This window comes from Lagopus leucura, unplaced genomic scaffold, assembly GCF_019238085.1.
Source record: "Lagopus leucura isolate 7727_CA_CO unplaced genomic scaffold, USGS_WTPT01 Super-Scaffold_760, whole genome shotgun sequence".
Lineage (NCBI taxonomy): Eukaryota > Metazoa > Chordata > Aves > Galliformes > Phasianidae > Lagopus > Lagopus leucura.
In genome coordinates, this window is record NW_024962257.1 from 13069405 (window position 1) to 13082642 (window position 13238).

Genomic DNA, 13238 nt, shown 5'->3' on the forward strand with positions numbered 1-13238 from the left:
GTGCACACAGCCCTGCCCAGCTGCCCAGCTCTGATCCTGCACTGCCCCCCCTCCACTCAGCGTTATCAGGGAGCGGGATTTGCACCGCAGGCTCTTCCTGCACACAGTCCCACAGGCCAGGAGAGCGCGTGGCTGCAGGAATGGCCCCACTCTCCAAATCCCAAATCAGTGAGCAAAGGTCAGATGAGATTTCCAGGAAAGCTGCAAGTGGGGAAGGCCTGGTCAGGTGTGAGTCCTAATGTGGGTGCGGTCCAAGCAGGGACAGATGCTTTTCCAGTCTCCTTCATAATGAAGGGCTTCCAACGAGGATACAGCTTGGTCAGCAGGAATCTGACGTTTCTTTTGACTCTCTAGAGCAGCATTGTGAGGTGGAGGTCCGATGACAGAGAGGGCACAGAGGCAGAAGGGGCTCATGCTATAGGAGAGATGGAAATAAAGTGCAAAGACACGATCTTTAGCAGCTTTCCCAGCTTAAACCACGCTTGCAAGAAGAAAGCAGGACTCAAGGGAGCACCAGCACCGCAGAGAAATCCAAACTTACAGAAGCTGCCAAGGGAAGGAGTCCCAAGGAGACAGCACAGCCAGAGGAAGCGAGCCAGGAACCGTCAGGGAGCTGGAGGAGCCCCATGTGTGCCAGGGGTGTGGAGAAGGGCTGTGGCAAAGGATGCAAAGGACTGCAGGGGCCTGTTTTCAACTAGACCAGGCAACAGCAGGATCTAGAAGCTGGAGAAGAGCCATAGCTGAGCCCCAGCAAGGAAACACGAGAGAAGCAGGAAACATCTAGATGTATCTGAAGTGCTGTTAATACTGTTAAGACTCAGCTACGATGAGGCCCAAAGCCATGGAAAAAAACTCAACTCATAGACCTGCATTTTAAGAAAAATGTTTACTGTCTGGAACGTTAAAAAATATTCCTGAGTCACAGTAACCCCTCAGCAGATCAAAAAAGGCATTGTTTCCAGTGGGGTTGGATGCAGACTTCAAATGGATACTAGACTTGCTGAAGACACACGAAGCATATGCAGTGCCTCAGAGGCACAATGTACCAACAACTGGAGCTTTCAGAGCGAGCTGCCTTGGCTCAGGTCCACAGCACAGCATCCAGCTTGCCAGCTGCTGAACCAAGTAACGTATTGTATCACGCAAGGAAAGCAGCAGAAGGCAGCAACACATGGAGCTACAATGCAGATGATTCGTGCCATCTGAACTTGGCGAGGGAACATCCATCCCAACTGATGATGCTTGCCAGTGTAGCTGCATTCAGTCATCGTTAGCTGCACTGCAGAGCATGAGATGCTGTGGAAACAAGATAGAGCTCCACAAATATCTGTGCAATAGCTGGTCGCAGAGGAAGGCACTGCATGAGGGGGCTAAAAACAACTGTACCATGTGGGCAGAGTGCTGCCACATTTAGAAGGCAAGAACCAGGCTGTGCGTCCTCCACGTGAGCAGAGACGCCCATGTAGAGTATCTTTGGATGTGGAGAGGTAGAGCAGCACTTCCCTCTTTGAGTTGCCAAAAGAGGCACCGATGCTGTGCTCCTTCCTCCCTCCATTATCCCCCAGTGTAACAGCTCCATAGATCAACAGCTTCTGCATCCTATTCCCCACCAGCCAAGGGCTGTCGGTGGTGCTGCCAGGCAAGAGTCCAGCCCAAATCACTCCTCAGGAGCTCTGCTGCAATGCGCCATCCAGGATCTGCTGGGCGATACGAGTCAAGGCAGGGAAGGCAGAGCTCTTGGGAAACTCTTGGATGAAGTCTCTGCCTTCCTCCAAGCTCTGGCTGAGTTGGGGGTCCAGAGGAACGGAGCCTGAGGGAGAGGAGGAAAGAGGAGCGTGATTGCTTGTTCATCACAAGGCAAAGGCTTTGACTGAGGATCGAAGAAAAACTCCTGCCAGAGGCATCTCCAGGGGCAGCAACAGGAAAAGGCAACCACCCCTCTCACCAGCCCTCCTTCTCACCTCTCTCTGGGTCTGAAATACCACCAGACCACGGTTCTTCATGAGACTCTCCTGCTCTGCTCCCAGCCCCATCCATAGGGCAGGTTCAGCCCTCAGCCCCCCTTTTCTCAGGGAATTTCAGGAGTGCCGGGTGGCTTCAGGCTTGGTTGCTTGTCACCACAATGTTAGCAGCCAGAGGAGGCTGTGCTCATCACTGCCCCTGCTCTGGCAGCACTGGATGCCCACTGTGTACAGCGTGGATGGTATAGAAGCAACTTCACCTTGCTTCTGACTAGCCTCAGGGCCCACAGGGACTAAGAGCACAGCCCACCTGCCCTATTGACAGACTGTGCCCCTCAAGCACTCCCACAGCACCACACAGGATGTCACCAAGGAGGGCTCTGCTCCAGAGTCCACTCACCTAAAAAAGGGACCCCAGCATGTTTGGCCAGCTCTTCGCCTCCCCCTTTGGAAAAGATGTTTGTGCACTCCTGAAGGAGGAAGAAAACAGCAGTGAGTCATGAACCACAGCAGAGAGATCTGAGCAACAGGGCAGGCATTGTCTGAGTACAGAAGTACCAGCTCCCATCCACCTTCCTGCCACAAAGGACTGCCTTCTCCCAGCTCTATTTTGCCCCTGCCTTCTCCCAGCTCTATTTTGGAAAGAACCACTGGCTTCTTCCAGCGTTCATGCAGCAGCTGGCAGCTTCTCATCTCCCAGGTTCACGGCACCCTTGTGGCATTTCATTGATTTTCCACCTGAGGCACAGCAGCGTGTGACACCCAGACATGAACAAGAACCCAAAATGGACCAACCAAAAGCTCACCGAGCAGTGAGGGCAAACGAAACCACTCATGTTCTCAACAATGCCAAGAACTCGCAAGCCTGTCTTCTTGCAGAACGTCAGCTCTCGCCTCACGTCTCCCACAGACACTGCCTGCAGGGAGAACAGGTAAGGTCAGAGGTGTCTGTCTGTCTAGATGTCTGTCCGGAGCAGGAATGCACAAATACATAAAACATGCAGGTGATGGGGATTAGGAGATGCTCTCTCGCTATTGCTGGCCATAGCTTCGACCAAGTCTTCCTCTTAGAGGATCTGCACACAGAACCACATCCTGGAGGATGGGTGACAGCATCATCTGGGGTGCAAAGTTCCCCACTGACTGTGCCCAGAAAGCGTGCTGCAGCTCAGCACCAGCAGGCTGCCCTACCTGAGGGGTGGTGACTAGGATTGCTCCCAAAGGCTTGTAGGGCCGCAGGGCCTCCACTGTGGAGATGTGTTCATCAGAGGTGCCTGGAGGCGTATCCACGATGAGGAAATCCAGTTCTCCCCAGGCCACATCAGCAACAAATTGTTTTATTAAAGCTGCAAAAATAAAAGGTGTGCCATCTGAATGCCCTGAACCCAATTCAGGGAAGACAGCCCTGCAGAACAAGGCTCATGCCCCAAAGAATGACTTGCCCGTGGCAGGAGCCAAAATCACCTCCAATAGAGTTTGTAAGAACATTACTAACGCTGAAATACAACTGTACCGTTTTTCTTGGGTCCTCTCCACACCACAGCATCATCTGGCTTCTCCAGCAGAAAACCAATGGACATCAGTGAGATGCTTTTCTCCTGATCCACAAAGACCGGCACCCAGCCGGCGTCACACTGGTGCACATCATTGTCCTGCACCTTGAACATGCGGGGTATGCTGGGGCCACACAGATCCACATCCAGGATCCCCACCTGCAGGGATGAAGCAGAGCCACTCAGATGGGCCTGAGCACAGTCACAGTCCTCAGCTCTGTTTCCTCCCCAGAAAAGAGGAGGCAGCGTTCTCTAGGCCAGGAACCAAAGCAGCAGGTTTGAAGCACAACTTCAAAGAGTTGCTTCAAGTTTAGACTGCTGTCCCAACCTCCTTCCCTTCAAGGAAACATCTCCTGGGTACCTACAAGCACTCTGGGGAAACTTTTATTCTGGGGACCCATCAGAACCTCAGAGGGATTGGCTCAACAGAGCCTTTATGAAGTCCTCCTAGATACCAGCCTGCCTCATGCCCCCCCCCGGTGCCCTTTTGTGCCTGAACCACCGCTGTCCTTCAGCTTGCCCACAGAGGAACACGTGTCACCATACAAACCAACAAGTCATTTCTCAGCATCCTGGTTTCAAAAATAACAGCAAAAGAAGTTTTAGATAGCATCAGTCTCTTGGATAAAGGGGAAAGGAACTGCACTGTTAGCTGTGTTGGGCTCTTCTGGATCAAGAAAGCACAGACCATCAACAAGGGATCTTTATACGGGTAGCATGGAGGACAAGGATCATACTGAGGTGATGGGGGGAAAGATCAGCTACAAATCAGCATCCCAGCCCTTCACTCACCTTCTTGCCCGAGTGCCGCAGTGACAGAGCCAGCTCCGTGCTGATGGTGCTCTTCCCCACACCGCCTTTCCCAGAGAGCACCAGCAGGATGTGCCGCACGCTGCCCAGGTTGCTTCTCTCTGGGATAAGGGAGAGCAGGGACAAGCTTCAGGAAACAGCAGGACAAGGAGAAATAGTTTGAAGTTGAGGGAGGGAAGGTTTAGGTTGGGTGTCAGGGGAAGTTCTTTACAGAGAGAGTGGTGAGGTGCTGGAACAGCTGCCCAGAGAGGCTGTGATGCCCCGTCCATCCCTGGAGGTGTCCAGAGCCAGGTTGGATGGGGCCCTGGGCAGCCTGGGCTGGTATGAAATGGGGAGGTTGGTGGCCCTGTGTGTGGCAGGGGGTTGGAGATTCATGATTCTTGAGGTCCCTTCCAACCCTGGCCATTCTGTGATTCTTCAGAGCCCCTTCTGAGAAGGGTAATGAAGAAAAGCAAAAAGGCACAGAGTGCTTTGGCTGCCCGAGGAGTAGAGGAAGAGCTCTGCGATGACCTCAGCTCTCGGGCAGCACAGCGATGGGTGCCCGCGGGGCTCCATCATGACCGGTGCTGAGTGGGGCGGGCCGGGAGACGGCGGTGGGCTCAGCCCGTGGCACTTCCCCGCTCCGTGCCACGCTGCTCTCTGGCCCAAGCCCCGCTTCTCACCGCACCCGTCCGCCTGGATTTCCCCAAGGTCCTGGAGCAGCTCAGACCAAGGAATTGCAACCACCACTACCGGCCGGGCCCGCGTTCCCGGGCGCCCCGTCACCGGCGGCAGTTGAGTCACCGGCCCGCCCCGTACCGGGCTTCGCCACGGAACCGGCATCGCACCGGCACCGCGGCGGCCATGGAGCCAGCTCCCAGCACGGCCGACCTCATCCGCGCCTCCACCGAGGGTAAGGGCACGAGGGAACTGGGGACGGGGCGGGACAGAGGGGAGACGTGGAGCGGGAAGAAGGACACGGGAAGGGTGGCACGGAACCCTGCAGGGCGGCGGCACCGAGAGCCCCGCGCCAGGCCCACTGGCACACAGCGCTGCCCACCGGGAACCGGGCCCAGCCGCCTCAGGGCCCCACTTGGCCCCGGCGCCTCCGAGGATCCGGAGCTGAAAGGCCGGAGCTGCGGGCACACACAGGGCACGCACGCAACCCAAAGCGCCGGACCGACCGCAACCCCGCGCCGCTCACCCGCCGCCACCTCCTCCATGCTGCTACGCAGCGCAACGCTCTTCCGCCTTTCGCCGGCTAAGCCCCGCCCCCCTCCGACTGGCAGACTCCGCCTCCAATAGCGAGCCGCGCAATTCCCAGAGGCCCGCCCCCACGGGCCTCGCGGCCAGTCACAGCCGCTCCCCTCCCACTAGCACCAGCCAATAGACTCTGTGCTTTCTCGCCCGCCTTAGCCACCCAATAGCGCTGCTCCCCTGAGATAGACAAGGGCACAGCCAATGGCGTCGAGCTCCCAGCGGGCACACCCCACCGCTTGTCCCTCAGCTTTGAGCGACGGGACTCTCAGCCAATTGCAAGGCAGATCCGAGCAGAAGTAGCCAATAAGGCGGCTTGGAGGGCGGCGCTCTGAGCGGATTGTTTATGTCCCGGGAGGAGAAAGTAGGTCGGAACGCGGCGGCGGGGCCGGGCCGAGGTGGGCCCGGAGTGGGGCCGGTGAGCGCGACCGGGGCTGGGAGGGGGCCGAGCAAGGCTGGGGCATGTAGGACTGCGCTGCGGGGCTCTCAGCGTCACAGCCCGGTCGTGCTTCAGCTGAGGGAGTGGAGGCCGTGAGGCAGCGCGGCCTTTGGTGCGGCCTTCGTGGGCCCGGAGCCTCTTTGGGACCCGCGCCGCGCCCGTCTGTGAGCTGCGGGCCTCGGGGAGAGCGGGGAGCTGCCCGAGCCTGAAGGTCTGCTCCTCGGGAGTACCAACAGCTCTGTGCCGCCGGCCGGACCCGGGCCTGGCCGCTGTTCCGGCGTCAGCACGGTGGAGAGGAGCTGTGCGGGTGTGGTGTGCGGCTGTGATGGGGGCTGAGGGTGGGGAGCGGGTCCGAGAGGCGGGAGGAGGCGGGAGGAGACCCAGCCGTGCGGGTGTTGGTCGTGAGGAGTTGATTTCTGCAAAGGAAGAATGAAAGAGAGCGTGGTGCCTCCCAACACAGAGCTGTGATGGGGCGGCTGGAGCTGGTTTGGCCTGTCGGGGTGGGAGGGAGGCTGTGGAAATCTGGTCTGCATAATATCTCTGTCTGGGGCATGCAGTTGCTGCCTGCTGTCCTCGAGGCAGGTCAGGACAGACCCGCTTTCCTGCCAGCACACAGAAAGTTGTCCGTTCCTCACCACAAATGCTGTTAGCAAAGTGTTCTCCAAGTAGGCAGCTGCTTAGAGGTGAGCGAGCGCTGTTCCCAGCAGCAGACGCACTCAACTCAGGCAGCAGAGCAGTGCAGAGAAGCTGTCTTTGGTATTCAGACCTGGGGAACAAGAGGAAAGTTTGCAGAGGCTCATAGTGGGGGAGGAACTCATCCTGCTGTCCTGCCCGTCAGATCTGAGTTGTGCTGCTGTGGTGTTGGGCAGCGCGGTGCCCTGCGGAGGGCTGAGCCTGAGCAGCCTGAGGGGGGGAAGGGAGCCATGCTGGCACGTGTAACCTCTTCTCCTCATCCCTACAGCCTACCTGTCCAGCGTTGCCATGGCACGACGCACACGGAGCAGCCGGGCCTGGCACTTTGTCCTGAGCGGGGTGCGGCGTGAGGCCGACAGCCGGGCGCTCGCTTTGGCCACAGGAGCACGAGGCTGGGGCTACGACTCCGATGGGCAGGTAGGCACACGGCTGGCTGTACCCAGAAGAGACTGATAGGAGGCTGTTGGATGAGATGGAAGCAGATTGCTGCTTCCCCCAGGCTGTAATGTGGGGCTCATGGCGTTTCTCCCCAAGGTAGGGCTAGTAAGGCTGCAGCCCTGTACCACAGCCCTGTGCCTTTATAGAACCACAGAGTCACTCAGGTTGGAAAAGACCTCAAAGATCATTGAGTCCAACCATGATCTAACAATACTACTCCAACTGTAACAGCTCTCCCCTAAATCACATCCCTGAACACCACATCCAAACAGATTTTAAACACACCCAGGGATGGTGGCTCAACCACCTCCCTGGGGAGCCCATTCCAGTGCTTAACAACCCTTTCTGTAAAAAAAAGTTTTTCCTGATATCCAACTTAAACTTATCCTGGCACAACTTGAGGCCATTTCCCCTCATCCTGTCACCAATGAGAAGAGACCTCCCCCACTCTCTCTGTAAGCAACTTTCAGGTATTGGAAGAGAGCAACAAGGTCTCCCCTCAGCTTTGTTTTCCTCAGGCTCAACACCCCCAGTTCCTTCAGTCTCTCCTTGTAGGACATATTCTCCAAGCCCTTCACAAGCCTTATTGCCCATGGGCCAGAGAACTGCTCTGTACATCTAAAACACACATCGTGTTTGTAGTATATAATATTTTAAAAATATTCTTTTTAAGTATCAAACTAAAATATGCACTGAACTGAATCAGTTCTCCCATCTGGTTTGCTGTCTTTTGGTTGTCATGCAGCTGTTAGCTGCTGTTGGGGAGACTGTGGGCTGCTCCAGTCTGTGAAATTCCGGTCTAAAAGGGAATTAGAATCCTCTTGGCCATCCTTCACCCTAGTTTTAGTGCATGAGTTCTGTTTCCCACACTGTGTGCAGCAGTGAGGACACAGAAGTGCTCCTGAAGCTTCAGAGCCAGGCTAAAATACAAGGTCTCTGCCCAAGCATGGTGCCCAAATCCAGGCACTGCTCTCTCAGAAAATATCAGCAGAGCTTTGTATTTCCACAGCCAAATTTCTAGATAGTGGCAATTAGGAAAGGCTAATGAAAGACACAAATCAAGCTTTCTAATCTGCAGTGGGAGAAGGAGGTGTGAGTGGCAGACAAGTAAACCTGAGTCATTTTAAGTCCTGCTGTCTTGTTACGTGGCCACAGCTCTGTGAGTTTAAAGGACTTTTATCTTTAAATACTGGTGACAAAATCTGCCATAGCTGTTGCCACCTGCTATGGGGGTGAATAGTGAGCAGGTATGTCTGATCAGTGTGTGACGTCAGATCTGTGCTAAGTTACATGGGGTGAGAAGGAACCTCCTGTAACGCGTGGGGTCAGACAGGGCTCTTCCTCTTACAGCATCCAGTGCAGGCACGCTTTGCTCTCTGGGTGTGGAGGAATAGAAAATGCAAGTTCTTGTGTTCATACATAAAAGTAAACAAAAGCCTTGAAATCTCTCACTAGGTTCCCTGCACGCTCGTGTGCAGTGCTGGCAAGAGGAACTGCAGTCTTACTGCTTAACTGCTACTCTTTTGTTCTGCCCTCTCCCCTTCCTGGCCTCCTTTTCCTCCTCCTCTCTTTGGAGCAGTGTTTTTCAGCAGTGTGGTTGTGGCCTTCCCTTGGGGAAGGCACAGGGCCCTGTGGGAATGTAGAGGTTCTGTGTACAGCCATTTGCGTGCATCTGCTCTTGTTTTGTGGTGCCTTGACTGGCATCCCCAGCTGTCTGTAACCTGCATGCTGAAAGCCATCACTTTAGCACAAAGCTTTCTTAAAAATGGGTGTTAAAGAGCTGCTTGGGCTGTCATGCTACTTGCCCCCCCTCCCCATCTCTTTGATGCCTAGAAGCTGTGAAGGCACAAAGGACACACTGGGTCCCAAGACAGGGCAGTTAGAGCTCAGCCCTTCTGCATGGCAGACCAGGCTGGGACACAGTGCAGCAGTGCTGCCACTGGCTCTGGCACGAGCCTGGGGATGTCCCCATGCAGCTCTGCAGAGCAACCTGACTGCTAGGAGAGCCCAGCTCTGCAACGTGGGGACGCTTGGCAGTAATGTTCCTCTGCTCTCTGCTGCAGCACAGCGACTCGGATTCGGAGCCGGAGTTTTCCACCCTCTCGCCCTCCATCCCAAGCGCCATCCCCGTGACTGGAGAGTCCTACTGCAACTGTGAGAACCAGAGTGAAGCTCCCTACTGCTCCAGCCTGCACGCCCTCCACCGTGTCAAGGACTGCCAGTGCGGCGAGGAAGATGAGTGTAAGGAAAGGGCTCCTTTCAGAGGCCTTTGGGGTGTGAGGTGGGAGCAGTCCTGGCTTGGAGGCACAGCCTGCAGCTCTGCATGGATCACTGCTGTTCCACAGGGCCCTTATCTCTGTCCCAGTGCCTGATGCTCCTTTGTTTACATCTCAAGGCCACGTAGCCTTTAGGAAGATTATAAGCATGTGTCTTCTGTTGTGCTCCCAGGGCTGAGTGCTGAACTTGTTAATGCGTCAGGGTTCACCTCTGGAGACCTGAGTTCAAATCCAGTTGAGGCTGCTAGAAAAGTCAGCTGCTGTGGCCACAACCCTATTAATGCTGATCCCCAGTGCAGCTGGCAGGGCACTTGGGTGTGCAGCAGGGTTTCCTCAGAGTAGACAGGAAAGGCGGTAAAGAGCAGGTTTGGGCTGACTGAGAAAGCCCCAGAGCACAGCAGAATTGTTGTAGCACTTGTGTTTTGACTTCAGTCCCTTGAACGGACAAGAAATGATTGTGTTTCCCTCAGAAAAAAGAAAAGGAGGTCTGAGGAGCCTTGCCAGAACTGACAGCAACAGGAAGGAGAGAGCACTGAACCATCCCCTGTGGGAAGATGCAGAATAGCTCAAGCCTCAAATATGTCCACAGCTTAAGATTTAACCTGATTTAAAAAAAAAAAAGTAAATAAAGTCTTGATGGGCCTTTATAACAATTGTCCATCTGTGTTTCACTTGGGAATAGCTCCCTGAGGGCCTATGTCCATCCTTGTCTCCTGTGTCCTTCCTGACCAGATTTTGACTGGGTATGGGATGACCTGAATAAGTCGACGGCCACCCTGCTGACCTGTGACAACCGCAAGGTGAACTTCCACATGGAGTACAGCTGTGGCACCGCAGCCATCCGGGGCAACAAGGAGCTGGCAGATGGGCAGCATTTCTGGGAGATCAAGATGACCTCTCCAGTGTATGGCACAGATATGGTACGTAGAACCAGGTTGCTTCCAGGCACTTAGAAATGCCCTGTGCTCTGTGAACGGGATAGCAAACTTCCTTCTGTGTTTCACCTTGGCATCCTCACTTAGCAAAGAAAACTGAAGCTGGAAGGATAAGCGGTTTTAGGCCAACACCAAAGGAACTGTGACTAGAACCTGATTTTCCTGCTTCCCTGGAGTTCACCAGCAATAAACTTAACAAGGACTCTGGTCAGGCCATGCTGGTGCTCGTCCTCAGCCTGGGGAAGCATCCAGGCAGGCTGTGGTTGGCAGTTCTGCTGGGTGTGCTGGGGTGTGTGCTGCTCAGCTCGGTCAGTTCCTGCCCCTGAAGCATCACCCCTGCAGGGCTGTGTACAGCTGTGGCATCGCTCTGTGGCTTGTGGCCACAGCTCAGCCTCACTTTCCACAGTTAACATGAGCCACAGCCCTGTTAGCTCCCTTGGCTCTGCTAAGGCTGCACCTCGTGGTCTGGTTCCTGGGCTCTGTAATGCAGTGCTGGCCAAACCTTTTGACAGAGAACTGAAACCTTCAGCTTAGCTTCAGCAGAACCTCTTACTTGTTGGGCTGTGCTGAGCGAAGGAAGGGAGACCTGGAGTCTCACTTGCGTTTTGTTGCTTTAGAAGCATTCTGTGCTCCTGCAGATGCTAAGCTTGTGTTGTTCTCAACTTTGCCTACCAGATGGTGGGAATTGGGACATCAGATGTGAATCTGGACAAATACCGCCACACCTTCTGCAGCCTGCTGGGCAAGGATGAGGACAGCTGGGGGCTCTCCTACACAGGTAATGCAGGCAGGTCAGTGTTAGGGGGAGGACAGCTGAAGTGTTAGCAACAGGTGCTCGGCTTTAAGAATTACATGGGATCACAGCCAAAAAGGCCACAAGGCCTGTGAATCCCTTGGTTAACTACAATGGGAGCTGCTGCCTGTTCAGTTCACCTGCGCACCTGCAGGGCTTGCCTAAGCATCATACTGCATAGGACAGGCTGCTGCTTGCTTTCAGCTCCTGGAGCCTTACCTGCATTTTGCAAACCCTATGCAACCAGCATGTGAATTTTTAGGGCCTCTGGACTGCAGGTTGCATGCCAGTGATTCAGGATCTCAGTGCAGCTGCTTGGGCTCTGGTATTCCAAAACCTCAGCTTCCCTCTTTTCATCATATGCTTTGGGTGGGGGGGCATTGAGGGAACAATGAGGAGACGGGGCATTTTGTAGGTGCTGACCAAGACTGTACCAGTGGGAGCTTGCAGGGAAGTGTCTGAGAGTTGGGGGTGAATTTGTGGAGCGCAGACTTTTTTGCTGAATGCAAGGTGTGTTGTTTTCAGGACTACTGCATCACAAGGGTGACAAGACAAACTTCTCCTCGAGGTTTGGCCAGGGCTCCATCATCGGGGTGCATTTGGACACGTGGCACGGAACACTGACGTTCTTCAAAAACCGCAAGTGCATTGGTAAGAGTGAGGGCAGCTACAGCAGCCTTCAGGCACAGAGGCAGAAACGGGGGAGCACTGCAGCTTTAGCTGAACTGTGGCGGCGGCTGGGCTGCAGGAGAAAATAGTAGCAAATAAAAGATGGAGACGAAGTGAGTGGGGCAAAGGTTGTGTTTGTTTACCAGATTTGGAATACAGCCTTTTGAAATCCAAGCGTTTTGTGACAGCTTTGTGGAGCTTGGGCTGGGTGGGAGGAGCGAGATCACCTGGTCAAAACTAACGCGAATCCTCCATGCTGTCCCCTGCAGGGGTTGCAGCTACGAAGCTGCAGAACAAGAAGTTCTACCCCATGGTGTGCTCGACTGCAGCCAAGAGCAGCATGAAGGTGATCCGCTCCTGTGCCAGCTGCACATCCCTGCAGTACCTGTGCTGCTACCGCCTGCGCCAGCTCCTGCCTGACTATGTGGACACGTTGGAGGTGCTGCCGTTGCCACCGGGACTCAAGCAAGTGCTACACAACAAACTGGGGTGGGTCTTGAGCATGAACTATAGCACGTCGAAGCCTTCCTCCTCGTCATCAGGAAGCGACTCAGATAGCTCCTGTGGCTCAGATGCAGAGGCCTGCCAAAGGAAGAGGTGCAGGAGGACATGATGTCTCTTCAGACGAACTGCTTTGGGGAAGTCGGGTGAGGTTTTGTTGTGCTGTCTGTGAGGGCAGCCCAGGCCTGACGCACCTATTTCTTCACGGGGACGTCTATTTCTACCTGTTTATGAAGATTTCTCTTGTGCTGGTTGGAATCTTTAGCCTGAGCATTCATCACTTGCATTGAAAATACCCGCTGACCCAAAGAGGTATCAGCTCTGTGAAATGCATAAACTGCAGCCAAATACCTGACGTTAATCTCCCGATGATCTGAAAGCCATCGCCTCTTTCTGAAGAATCTCTCTTTGCTGTAGACTGGCAGTAGAGGTGAGATTTCAGGTGGCTTCTCTATCTCAAAGCACACTTCTTGCAAACTTGATTCATCAAAAGACAAAATGAAAGACCAGCCCCCCCTCCGGCCCCCCCCCCCCCCTCCTAACTGTTGTGCATTGGTTTGGTATCTGCAATGAATTCATCGTGCTGTGGGGCATGACTGAACTGCAGCACTGAGGGAAATGGGCTCTGAGAGATGCACCCGTGCCACTTGTGAAAGAGCAGTTACTTAAGAGAGTCAATCTGTTAGTGATCTTTCTTGAGCACCCCCTCCATGATTTTAATTGCTTTGCATGTTGGCTACTGCTGCTTCTCCTGTATCAAAGACTGTATTAAACTGTAATAATAAAAGTATAAGCTATCTTTCATTCCTCCTAGGACCTTTAAAGGCAAGAAGCTGAACGTGCTTGTCAAAAATAGGTACACTATTTACAGCTAGCAGCCTGGAGGTGATATTTGAAATGCAGCATTTGTTTGTCAGATCTAGATGGGGTTACC

The 13238-nt window shown here is 54.3% G+C and overlaps 2 protein-coding genes across 4 annotated transcripts; one reads left to right on the plus strand and one right to left on the minus strand.

Moving 5' to 3' along the window:
• Positions 1-867: 867 nt before the first annotated feature.
• NUBP2 (nucleotide binding protein 2) lies at positions 868-5574 on the minus strand. 2 transcript variants are annotated; one of them, XR_006177695.1, is made up of 8 exons: positions 5508-5574; positions 4307-4425; positions 3475-3673; positions 3153-3307; positions 2768-2878; positions 2362-2431; positions 1387-1810; positions 868-1296 (listed from the first exon to the last, which is right to left on the minus strand). XR_006177695.1 is itself a non-coding variant. In XM_042864744.1 (7 exons), exons 1-7 carry the CDS (start codon positions 5524-5526, stop codon positions 1665-1667), a joined length of 819 nt encoding a protein of 272 aa, XP_042720678.1. In that variant the 5' UTR covers positions 5527-5574; the 3' UTR covers positions 868-1664. The 2 variants fall into 2 exon arrangements, 1 of the variants encoding a protein (XP_042720678.1); XM_042864744.1 differs by having other exon boundaries at positions 868-1810.
• A 319-nt stretch (positions 5575-5893) lies between these two features.
• SPSB3 (splA/ryanodine receptor domain and SOCS box containing 3) lies at positions 5894-13103 on the plus strand. Of its 2 annotated transcripts, none has more exons than XM_042864737.1 (7): positions 5894-5924; positions 6961-7109; positions 9194-9371; positions 10139-10326; positions 11017-11119; positions 11660-11785; positions 12073-13103. In XM_042864737.1, exons 2-7 carry the CDS (start codon positions 6981-6983, stop codon positions 12414-12416), a joined length of 1068 nt encoding a protein of 355 aa, XP_042720671.1. In that variant the 5' UTR covers positions 5894-5924; positions 6961-6980; the 3' UTR covers positions 12417-13103. The 2 variants fall into 2 exon arrangements, with proteins under 2 accessions (XP_042720671.1, XP_042720670.1); XM_042864736.1 differs by having other exon boundaries at positions 5901-5978.
• The last annotated feature ends 135 nt before the right edge of the window (positions 13104-13238 follow it).